The following is a 12643-nucleotide window of genomic DNA, read 5'->3' on the forward strand; positions in this document are numbered from 1 at the left end:
TGGTTAAACACTGGCCCCACCTTGGCCCCCCTAGTAAAATTTGTCTAGAGCCGCCACTGCACATTATGCATGTAAATGTTTTCAGTGAACTTTGTTGGGACAGTTTAATGGGGGCCTCTAGTGGATACATTACTCACATCTTCTGAATTCCCAAAGATTTGAGTAAGGATCCTTCATTTTAACACCATCTAGAATTTAACGCAATATCATTTAGAGATGTTTGATCAACAAGAAAACCATACATTATTAATAACTGACAGCTTGCTGAACACCCAGTGCTTAAAGCACTGCAGATATAATTAGATGGATCGATTATCTCCTGCATTATGTTGCCTCAAAATATAATGTAATGCAATTTCCACCATGACATAAACAATAATATACAGTTAGCTTTTTTCCCACAACACATTTGTTACTTTTTTATGTTAATTTATAAGGGGGAAACAATATCACAAAATTTGCAACATTCCTAAAGAATGCTTTGTCTTGTTTCTTGTTTCTTTCTTTTGAATTTGGGGTTAAATGGGACCAGGACTTGACCAGGACCAGGTTCCTGACATGTTTTATGAGATTCACCCAATTACAGTCACCACCGTTTTCCACATTAACCTCTGCCACCTTCTGGAGATTTTTTATTTTTTTGTATTTTTTTTATGATTTTGACACATTAATTACCGATCAACTCTTGTTTCATGGGGTGAATACTGATGCAGAAATGTCTCTGTCCTCTCCAGAGATTCTCTGAAGTGCACATGCTGAGGTCCGCCTATAACTGATAGTGGAGAGCTGTGCTTTGAAGGAAGGCCATTGTTGAATAGCACTTCTCAGCGTGCATTACATAAATGTGGGGCTGTTACCGAGGGCAGGCAAGTGTTTAGCATCAGAAGCAGTAATGTGGGGGTGTGTGAGGGCCACTTCACCTGAACTAGACTGCACTGGCCTTCACATAAGAGCTTGACAGAGGTTTTCAGACAGAGGAGGGCCAGTGAAGGCATCAGGGCTCTTCAGAGTCAGTAATGCTTTGTGTGTTTATATGTGCGAGAGAGAAAATGCATTTACATGTGTTTTATTTATGCACTACATCTGTATGTAAGTACCTTGAACGCTTTGGCATTTAATAAATGTGACTTGAGGTTGATTCCAACATTTTTTTCATTTGTGAACTGTTTTCCGTATTTTTTTTTTTTTTTTTTTGGTGTTACATCTTTCACTTGGATGTTTTAAGTTTCATATAGAACATTCTAATAATCTAAAGAACCTTTTTCTACAATAAAAAATATGCAAATATGTAACTCCACGGTTTTATGGATGTTAAAGGTTCTTCATGGAACCACAGATGCCAATAAAGAACCTTTACTTTTAAGAGTGTATCAATGTTCTATGAAAGCCTATAGTTTACAAAAGCCATTTGACAAAGCCTAATTACAGGACTGTCTCCTTGCAGCACTATGTTCATTGACACAGGTGAAAGAGCTGGACCGTAATGTCAATATCTCTCTAGCTCCTCAATCAGCCCATTTAATCATGATTTCAGTTTTCAATCTTCATGTTAGCATGCCAGATCTTTATCCATTACGCAACCCCCACACTATGGAGGTGGCAATGAAACCATTAGTGACCCAGCTGGAGTGATAAGATTGCGGTTAAATTCATCTAGCCTGCATTACTTGTCATGTATTAAATGTTCATTTTGTCCAATGAATTGCTATGACACAAACAGAGACCAGCTTTGGACTTACCTTTGAGATGTGCTTTTGTACTTCTGCCTGTAAGACAAAAAAAAATGGAAGCACATTAGCTTGCAGCCATAATAAGCACATGCCATGGGAAAAAGTAGTTTTACCTGTGTAAAGTTCAGGACTGACAAGAACAGCATGCTTTGTTTCCAGTGTAATTATCTATTATCTGCTGTTATCTGATGTGATTTAGACAAAAAATCTAGGGCTCTCCCGGAGCACACAGGCATTGGAATTATATTATTGCAGATCATTAGCTAATATATTTGGTTATGTATCAAACCACCTGCATAATTAATTTAGCTTCTGATTGTGTTTATTGCAACTGGGAGTTTCTGTTGAACATTTTTGGCCTGGACATTGAACAGCAGGGCCATATTAACACATCCCCAAACAACCTTGTCCACCACAGATGAAAATGGACAAGTGTGATCAGTATAGGGATAGATTGAACTCAGCAAGGAAGATTGGATGAGCTTTGCAGGGAGGTGACGGAGCTAGATTGGTTTATATGTTGGGGTCAGCCATTCAGTGACTCCAACTTCGACAAATTTGCTTCTGTTGTAGGTCATAACATCTGATTAAACTGTCCTCTGGTTCAGCACCAATGTATTTAACATCAGACTGAAGGTTATTTATTAGGTATTAGGAAGGTAATTTATTGCTGTAACAATTATAAATTAATATTGTACATCATCGATACCCATAAAGAGAATATTATTTTGTTGCTGTTTTAAATATGAAGCATGGTTATTAATTTAAAGCATAAAAAACCCTGAAAAAATTCTATATTAAAAAAACTTAAATTTACTTCAGCTAGTTGCCAAATCAACATATAAAATTAAATAAAAAGTAAAACTATGAAAACATTTTAGAAAATGAATAAAAATGACAAAAACTAAACAATTACAAAAACCTTGAGAATGAGAAAAATTAGAAAAATGAGAATATAAATATAATCTAATTTAAAATATTTTGAAATATAATGGTATATCACTAGAATAACACTGATATTAAGCTTGTCAAATGATTCAATATTCAGTCATTATGGCAGAAAAAATAGCAGAAATGCTTAATTTAAAAAGTTAATATTAAATTGCACATCAACTAACTATACTTATAAATATTCCAACTACAGTGACTGTGGTTTTATGCATCTAAGGGTATATCCTTTTATTACAGTTTGTAGTATAAAGAGTGATAAATTATATTTTATTAATTACTGTGGCTGAAAAATAAGTCGTTTATAAATAATAAAAATAAACAAATATTTTTTATTAATCTTAAAATTATGTTAAATTCTCATAAACAGGGCCGTAGCTAGTGGGGTGAAAGGTGGTGACGATTATAGGGGCCCACGGCCGAGGGGGAGCCCCGGCGGTCTCAACCGTCTGGCTGAGGTCAGTCAAAAAAGATGCTCAGGACAGTTGACAGAACACTGCTGCGTGTAGTCACGAAAGCGTATAATTTTCACGTGTTATTAAGCCTTGCCACTTGCCAATTTAATCATTCAAATGACTTTAAGCCATTCAAACACAAGACGCGGAAAAGCTGAACTAAGTATCTTGTTACTCGCGCGCTGTACTCGGTGTGCACGCGGAGAGAGAGCGCTCTCTCTCTAATTTTACAATTAGTTTTTACCTATTTGTTGGGCCCCCTGTCAGTCAGGGACCCTTGGAAGTTAGGACAATTCCAAGGGTCCCTGACTGACAGGGGGCCCAACAAATAGGTAAAAACTAATTGTAAAATTGTTATTATATTATACAATATATAAAACATCATCATTGACTATATTTCAAATAATAATAAAATAAATAATGTCTTTTTACTTATTTTGCCAATAAAAGTTAAATATCACCATTGACCAAAAAATAAAACATCCATATTGACCGACCACCTCCCTGTATCTACATGAAATGGTATGGCCCTGCCTTAGCGCACTCATCAGTGACGGTGTTTTGTTAGTTGCAGACAGTCAATTAATGATGAGCTAAAAATAATATCTGATGACGAAATTATGAAGAAATCTATGCCGTGTTTTCGTTAATTAGACGATATTGGACGATAATGTTATTTGAGGACTATTGGACTTTCAGAATGCATCATATAGGCTATTGTCTTTCAAAATGTGCGTCTCTGTCATTGGATTGCGATCGGATAAGGGCCGTTTGGATATCTAGTCAGTATAACAGTTGCAGTGGATGGATAGACTTCCAAAATGCTAACTAGCGATCTGAAACAATGGCCTCAGCACCCGAAGGAGCAGGAATGAGGTGAACAGACGTCCCATTTTTCCGGGGAGTCACAATTCGTTGTCGATTAACTTAAAGTTGGTGAAGGCGGGATAGGCGAAATCACGCTGACAGGAGTGTTCTCTATCTCGCGCGCGCGCGCGCGCGCTCCACTTCCTCAGTTCTCATCTACAGCGCGCGATCAGTTCTCTCAGCGCTCAAATACACACACAACAGTCCAAATGTTTATCGTGTAGAGTATCTTACGTAAATACAGTAGGTTATGGATTAAGTGAACGTGAACAGGTGTGTGAAAACTGAACGTGTGTCAGTATTTAATGCATGCCTTTCGTCTTAAAAGGACAGCATTCCAAATTAAATAGGCTACCTATGTAATTAATTTTATCCAACAAAAGACGTTAAATAAATGTATACATGTTAAGTAAAACCTACAGTATGTGAAAAATGAGTTTAATTTGTATCTCTATTGTTTTTGTCTTATTGTGCTTCTTTAAAATACACACACACACACACACACACACACACACATCACACATCACCAGTAGTATAAATATTTTGCTAGTACTAGTATTGAACTACAGGCAGCAAGACAGTTGCAAGCCTTTGATTAGAGTTATGTAAAGCTTTTGATGGGACAGTTAGGTCCTAGAGATGTGGTGACAACAGCTGCGCAGAGGGGGCCCAATTCGATTTTTTGTCATGGGGCCCAAAATTCCTGGCAGAGCCCCTGCTCACAGACAGCAACACTGAACCGACCTCTCCTTTGCAAAGTTATCCTTTAAGTTCCTCCTGCACCTGAACGAACAAAAACAAATCGCAGTTTAAACAAACGAAAAAGGATGTGTAAGAGCCCACTTCAGCACCGCGGTGTTCTGGTGTTCAGGGCTCGCGCAGAGAGAGGCATCTCAAAACACTTGAACACATTTGTCTGTTTTTACTCTTGTACCGACAAATACATAAAAAAATTGAAAATACCTGTCTTGGATAGTATGTCTGTCGGTTATGTCTTAAATGAAAGTAAACAGTTCAGAAAAAAATCGTATGTGTATTATATTGGATGCGTTCATCGTCTCTTAAAGTGACCGCGCCTAATTTAGCTACTAGCTGCTGTAATGTTAATCCAATGAAAGGAAATTAAAAAAATTAAAATGAAAGAAATATAGATTTTTTTACTAGTACGTGCAGGACACTATTAATTAATATATGTAAGTTTTATAGCAAAATAAAAGGGACAGCTGTGGCCTAATGGTTAGAGAGTTGGACTTGTAACCCAAAGGTTGCAGGTTTGAGTCTCTGTGCTGGAAGGAGTTGTAGGTGGGAGGGAGTGAATGAACAACGCTCTCTTCCACCCTCAATACCCATGGCTGAAGAGCCCTTGAGCAAGGCACTGAACCCCCAGTTGCTCCCCGGGTGCTGGATATACCTGTCCACTGGTGTGTGTGTGTGTGTGTGATTGAGTGAGTGAGAGAGAGAGAGAGAGAGAGAGAGAGAGAGAGAGAGAGAGAGAGAGAGAGAAACAACTCTGAGTTCTTGTAATATTTTATTACCATTTAATTATTCAGTTTCTGTACCTGGACACTTACAAACTTGAAAAAACTTAAACACTGTGTAAATAGCACAAACAAATAAACAGAACGAACATAAAATTAAACACTTTCAGACGGGGCCCACTGGTACAACCTGCACCGGGGCCCCGCTAACCCCTGCTACGGCCATGCTAATAAAAGTAATGTTGTACAACAACAGTATTATCTATAATTGTACCAACTACAATTATGTAGTGGCGCAATGATCTATTTCTGCATTAAAAATAAAATCCACAAATGATTTTTGGATTGTTAAAGCTTCTGCACAAAATGACACAATCCAAACACTGCTGAACCCGAAACACTACAAGACTGATTTGAATTCAAGCAATTGAATTAAATTGAATTAAGCAAAACTGTCAGTAGAAGCAAGTATGTTAACAATGTTGCTTGATTAGCCTTGACAGTCTCATTTGTATTACATTCACACACTTGCTGCCCCAAGAGTCAAGATTCACCCACTCCAAGAATCACAGGGTACAGTGAACACAACCACACCGCTCTGCCGTGCAGGAATCAAACCGAGTGCTGATGAAAGAGTATGAAACAAGAAGCACTTACATTCCTTTCAGCCTAATCCACATCTTCTCCGTCTGGTCACACTTAGAGTACTTCAAGGAGTTATCCAGTCCGCCCGTGTCGTTGGCCAGAGAATCCATGGTTTACACGAATGCACGAGCGTGTAGTGTTCTAAGATGCAAATGGATACGCAGGTTTGCGATTCAACACGTGTAGCGCAGAGATCCGGGTCTACAAAGCATCTCCGGCAGTTCGAGTGACACACGTCTCCCAGAGGATCCTGCTCGCAGCTCCAGAGCGCATCAGCCGGTTTGAGTGAGTGTCAGCGCACAGACCTGTCTCTATACTGCGCACTGAGGGAACGCTGTCACACACACACACACGTCACACAAATGTCTCTCTCTCTCTCTCTCTCTCTCTCTCGTGCTCTCCCACTGACCAGAAAAGCAGCTCTGTGTCTGATAAGTATCTATATGAAAATGTTGCTCTGTTGTTTTCAGCCTCTCAGTCAGTTTATGATGGAGGCTGCGCTGCCTCCTCTTGACATCTCTAATCTCATGCATTTATACAAACACGCACACACCTTAACTACAGAATCAGGCACCTGTGTCGCCCCTCAGATGGAATCCGTTGGCTGGAGACGGAACGGCGCAGTCAGGTTTCCCCTCCTCTTCTGCACAAACGCAGAGGGAAAAGGAGAGAGAGTCTTCTCCTCGCATCCTCTCCAGCATCATCATCCCGCCAAGATTCACCAACACGTCGTTCCTCAGAAAAAGCCATCGGGAAGCCCTCGTATTTTACCGCGACAGAACTGAGCAATAAGCTCCCCCAGTGGCATCTCCTGGTCCCGAGTTAGCGTTTTAATGACATGAACCTGCACGCTATCATCCCGTGCTCATCTCGCACATGGCAGCCTAGTTTAAACATGCTCGAATCACCCTCATTCCAGCGCAGCTGCAAGAATGCGTGCTGATAAAAATTGCATGATTGTTTCTGAAGCACAAAAGGGTTATTTAGGCAGAAACACACTCAGAGAGGCCGTGAAAGGTTTCAGAGCAGTCATAGAGGAGCATAGCAGCACCCCTATATATCGTTTCTGTAAATAAGAAGGGAATTGTGGGATTTTTTTCAGTGCTTTTGCAGCCATGGCTGATTTTCATTCATTAACATTAATCACATATTGCCTATGAAATGAGAATATTCTGAGCCCCTGATGACTGTAAATCCTTTTTTTATATCACATAAAGGTGGTTCAGGCAGTTGCCATGCCATTTTCTGTAATAAGATAACCATGATTCGTAATAATTGCATTAAGTGGAAAAATAGCCTCTCGACTTATTTTCCGTTTAATGAGATAAGATTGACTAGTGTTGGAAGGTTGATTTAGACCTTTGTTTCATCTAAAACAGTTTTGATAAATGGAAATGCATAAAATGGGAAACTGTGTGTGTAAATAAAACATTATTCATAATCATTGAAGGTCTATCTGAGAGACAGACTCACAGACAGACAATCCAAGATAGAAAAGAGCAGCAACAACAAATGTGTTGGGTTATCAGGTCCACTTATCCCGTATGATTGTCCCTGTGATGATGGTGATTATCAACTCAAAAGTGCAAGTAGGACAAGAGTAAGAAGATGCAGGTTGATTCAACACATCAGGGAAGCTTTTGTGCTCGACAGCTAGTGAACGATCAGTAAAGATTAAGATACAATCTAGACACATACAGTACAATCAGCTAAGAGGTTCTTGTTGTGACGTACACTTCCAGGACATCCTGATGTGTTGGACCATTGTAATTCGTTAAGTCAGAGAAGTGTCAATGGTTAGACAGTGCACAGAACTCCATTAACCAAACACAATGGCTCTGCTCCAACACTTAGTGAGCTGCATTGCTGTCTACTGCCTTTTAAGGCAGCGTGCTAACTGAAATGAAGTGATTGAAAGTGAAGTGATTGTAAGTGATTGATTTGGAACACTCTAAATATATGTTAAATTAACATTGCTTCTTATGCAGAGAGAGCACATGGTAGACTTTACTGTTTTAATTCAAGAGTTAGTGCTAGATTTTTCTCATTTTGGCCGCCGACTTTGATGTTTTTATCACCAAGCTTGTTGCAATGTATTTTGTAAAATGGTCTTTTTAGTATTGAATCCATTTTGTTGTTGTTAACTAAAACGAACATTTAAAAAAAATAATAATTATTGAGCTAACTGAAAAGCTGAAATAAAATATCAATTTTATTAGAACTTTAAAAAACAAGTAGAAATTTTGTTAATAATATAAATGAAATGAAGGAAAGCTAAATAAAAGTTTATTTTAATTATTTTATTACATTTATATTTTACATTTTATTTATTTATTTCTGCTGAACAAGTAGCAAAAGACACATGTGATGCTGCCTTATAATTTGGCCAACGAAAGGCATCTTAAGAGGTAGCATGATCTTACTGCCTAAGAAGGAACATCACTCTTTCATTCAGGGCTTTATTCTGTAGCAGAACCACACATCTGATGGGGGTGGATACGGCAGGTCACGTGTTCATGCATGCAAACAGCCATCACTCAAGTGTGTTAATAGTTGCAGTGTTAACCTTTACTTTTATACAATGACAAGCCCCAGTCTCCAGAATAATGGGGTGAATCTCAAAAAATAACTGTCCAACTCATATTTTACCTCAAGATCAAAATAAACAAAAAAATGAAGTGTTTATGTGTAGAGAAAATAGATTTTGGGGTATATACTGTATTATATTATTTAAATCATAAAGCTTTAAAGTTATACATCATGGTAGCATTTGTTATAATTTTTGCCTTAATAGTTTATTAATGACAATTTAAACAAATAAAAATCATTGTATTACAGTAAAAAGAATCAAATGAGATTCACCATTGATAATAATGGAAATTCTAAACACTGAACTCAAAAGTAGATATCTAGATCCATTACATTAATAACAATTTTATGGAAAAATGTATTTAATTTGTCATTAAAATATCAAGAAATATGTTAATGTACCTACCAGTTTTGTTTTAGTATTGAGTTAATATTATAGTTTTTAAAATTATATGAACATTAAAAAATAATTATAATATAATTTTTTTATATAATATGAATTTTTTATGTTTATATTTGTTTTAATTTTAATTTTAAAGTATTAGTAACATTGTTGTGAATTTTGTGTCATTTTTATTTAAATTGTCTATATATATATATATATATATATATATATATATATATATATATATATATATATATATATATATATATATATATATATATATACAGTACAGACCAAAAGTTTGGACACACCTTCTCATTCAAAGAGTTTTCTTTATTTTCATGACTATGAAAATTGTAGATTCACACTGAAGGCATCAAAACTATAAATTAACACATGTGGAATTATATATGGAATTATATACATAACAAAAAAGTGTGAAACAACTGAAAATATGTCATATTCTAGGTTCTTCAAAGTAGCCACCTTTTGCTTTGATTACTGCTTTGCACACTCTTGGCATTCTCTTGATGAGCTTCAAGAGGTAGTCACCTGAAATGGTCTTCCAACAGTCTTGAAGGAGTTCCCCGAGAGATGCTTAGCACTTGTTGGCCCTTTTGCCTTCTGTCTGCGGTCCAGCTCACCCCTAAACCATCTCGATTGGGTTCATAAATAATAAATAATATTGGGTTAATAAATAATAAATAAAAAAATAAAAATAAAAATAAATTAATTTTTGGATGAAATGAGACCTGGAGATGTTGTAATTCACCCATATTCACCCAATGAGCCTGATTTGTCATTTACAAACATTTGATTTGAATCTTGACAGCTCTCAGTCCAGAGATGGACGTGCAGCTTTGACGTCAGAGAGCAATCATCATCAAGCAGGTGATTGTTATAATGTGTGAGTGGGGTGAGTGAGTTTCCTTTTGGTTGTCCTCTTAATTAAATGGAATTTTAAAAGCCAAAAGCTTAGACGATATTTATCCCCACACCCAGACAGCATGACATATGCTGCATAATACATTTGACATTTTAAATACATGGGCGGCTATTGTTTAATTCAAATAACTCCTGACAAGCTTGGCTTTTACTTACTTATGACAGCTTAAAACTGAAAATGCATTGGAGGTTTTATACATGTGACAAAGAAAACGTAGCACATGAATGTAGTCTTTGAAAGATGTGAACACTGAATGACACTTTCCTGGACTGAAAATACTGTTTTTATTTATTTTATCATTCATTTTAATTATCAGTTTTATTAAATATGACAGGAAAGCAAAGTAAGCTTGGTGTAAGAATGCCATATGGCCAGATTCAAACCCACATCCATGTGAGAACAATTCCTTGTTTTTTTTTACCCACTGGGCCACAGATAAAAAATCAAAAACAAACAAAAAAAAAGACCTGCCAAATTACCCTTTGAAACGCAACTTCTGATTTTCCACTGCAGTTTCAATTCAATTTTACAGCACATTTTACTTAAAATCAGTGTTAACTAAAACTAAAATTTCTGATAATAAAGCTGGAATTAAATATAAATAAACAAAAATAAACAAAATAGTACTAAAACAAAATAGAACTACAAAAAATGACAAAAGTACATTAAAAAAATTAATCTAAAATGAAAACGAAAAATATAGAGTTAAAAGCTCATTTTAAATATTATAATAATATAAATAAATATAATTATATAAATAATTCTAATATAGCGCATCTGAAAATCTCTACTTCATTCCGGTGGAGTGTTCTGCCACAGTAACCCAGGGGGCGGAGCTTAGCAAAGTGTCAATTATATCCATGACCTTCCTAACTGCTCAGTTAATAAATATATAGGTTCATGCATTTTATAAATTGTCATGGTTTACATTACAAAAGGTTTGTCCCTAGGTCTGTAAAGATCTGAGGATATTTATGGATCCATCATGTGTGGTGTGTAAGTCCTCTTTCCTGGCCTGTAAAACATTACAGAGCATTCAGTTTTAATTACATCTAACAGAAAGGTCATTTCATTTCAACCAATACACAGGCCATTACAGCAAGAAAACCAGAGGGGAACAGTTAATGAATATAGCGTACAGTACATTTAACTGAACTGATGATCTCTAAAGATGTCATCATTCCGTTTAGACAGGATGTTTGTTTATTAAGCAATACATGATCGCACCCACATGTGTGAAATATTTAAAGGAATAGGTCACCCAAAAATAAAAAGTTACTGAGAATTTCCTTACCTTCAGGTCATCCAAGATGTAGATGAATTTGTTTATTCATCGGAAAAGATTTGGAGAAATTCAGCATTGCATCACTTGCTCACCAATGGATCCTCTGCAGTGAATGGGTGCCGTCAGAATAAGAGCCCAAACAGCTGATTAAAACATCATAATAATCCACAAGTAATCCACACCACTCCAGTCCATCAACTATTGTCTTGTGATGTAAAAAGCTGAATGTTTGTAAAAAAAAAAACAAGTCCATCATTAAAGATGTTTTAACTTCAAACTGTTTCTTCCAGCTAACATACCATAATATTGCATTCACCAGTGAAAAGATCATCTCGTCTGAATCAGGAGAGAAATATGCACAGGCTATGAACTGTTTAGAAGTGAAAAACATTCAAAAACAGTATCAAACAAATATGTCAGTGGATTTCAATGTCACAGGACAATGGGGCATGGACTTTTTCACTGGAGGAAGTGTTATTTTGGATTATACAGTCGTAGCCAAAGGTTTTGAGAATTACATAAATATTAGTTTTCAAAAAGTTTGCTGCTAAACTGCTTTTAGATCTTTGTTTCAGTTGTTTCTGTGATGTACTGAAATATAATTACAAGCACTTCATACGTTTCAAAGGCTTTTATCGACAATTACATGACATTTATGCAAAGAGTCAGTATTTGCAGTGTTGGCCCTTCTTTTTCAGGACCTCTGCAATTCGACTGGGCATGCTCTCAATCAACTTCTGGGCCAAATCCTGACTGATAGCTGGTCCCCGAGCCACTTAGTTATCACTTTTGCCTTATGGCACGGTGCTCCGTCGTGCTGGAAAATGCATTGTTCTTCACCGAACTGTTGTTGGATTGTTGGAAGAAGTTGCTGTTTTGGAGGGTGTTTTGGTACCACTCTTTATTCATGGCTGTGTTTTTGGGCAGAATTGTGAGTGAGCCCACTCCCTTGGATGAGAAGCAACCCCACACATGAATGGTGTCAGGATGCTTTACTGTCGGCATGACACAGGACTGATGGTAGCGCTCACCTTTTCTTCTGCCCCAAACAATCGGAAAGGGGCTTCATCTGAGAATATGACTTGGCCCCAGTCCTCAGCAGTCCATTCACTATACTTTCTGCAGAAGATCAATCTGTCCTTGATGTTTTTTTTGGAGAGAAGTTGCTTCTTTGCTGCCCTTCTTGACACCAGGCCATCTTCCAGAAGTCTTGGCCTCACTGTGCGTGCAGATGCGCTCACACCTGCCTTCTGCCATTCCTGAGCAAGCTCTGCATTGGTGGCACTCCGATCCCGCAGCTGAATCCTCTTTAGGA

General features: G+C 37.1%; 1 protein-coding gene across 1 annotated transcript in view; it reads right to left on the reverse strand.

Annotated features, from left to right (window-relative positions):
* The window catches only part of LOC132153158 (dual specificity calcium/calmodulin-dependent 3',5'-cyclic nucleotide phosphodiesterase 1A-like), a 72407-nt gene extending 65933 nt beyond the window's left edge, over window positions 1–6474 (reverse strand). The window contains exons 1-2 of the mRNA XM_059562464.1: window positions 6136–6474; window positions 1740–1766 (exon numbers count right to left, since the gene is read on the reverse strand). Of these exons, the coding sequence (XP_059418447.1) occupies window positions 1740–1766; window positions 6136–6233 (125 nt within the window). The 5' untranslated portion in view covers window positions 6234–6474. The remainder of the gene's footprint in view (window positions 1–1739; window positions 1767–6135) is intronic.
* Between the last annotated feature and the right edge of the window lie 6169 nt (window positions 6475–12643).

Source organism: Carassius carassius, chromosome 11, assembly GCF_963082965.1.
Source record: "Carassius carassius chromosome 11, fCarCar2.1, whole genome shotgun sequence".
NCBI lineage: Eukaryota > Metazoa > Chordata > Actinopteri > Cypriniformes > Cyprinidae > Carassius > Carassius carassius.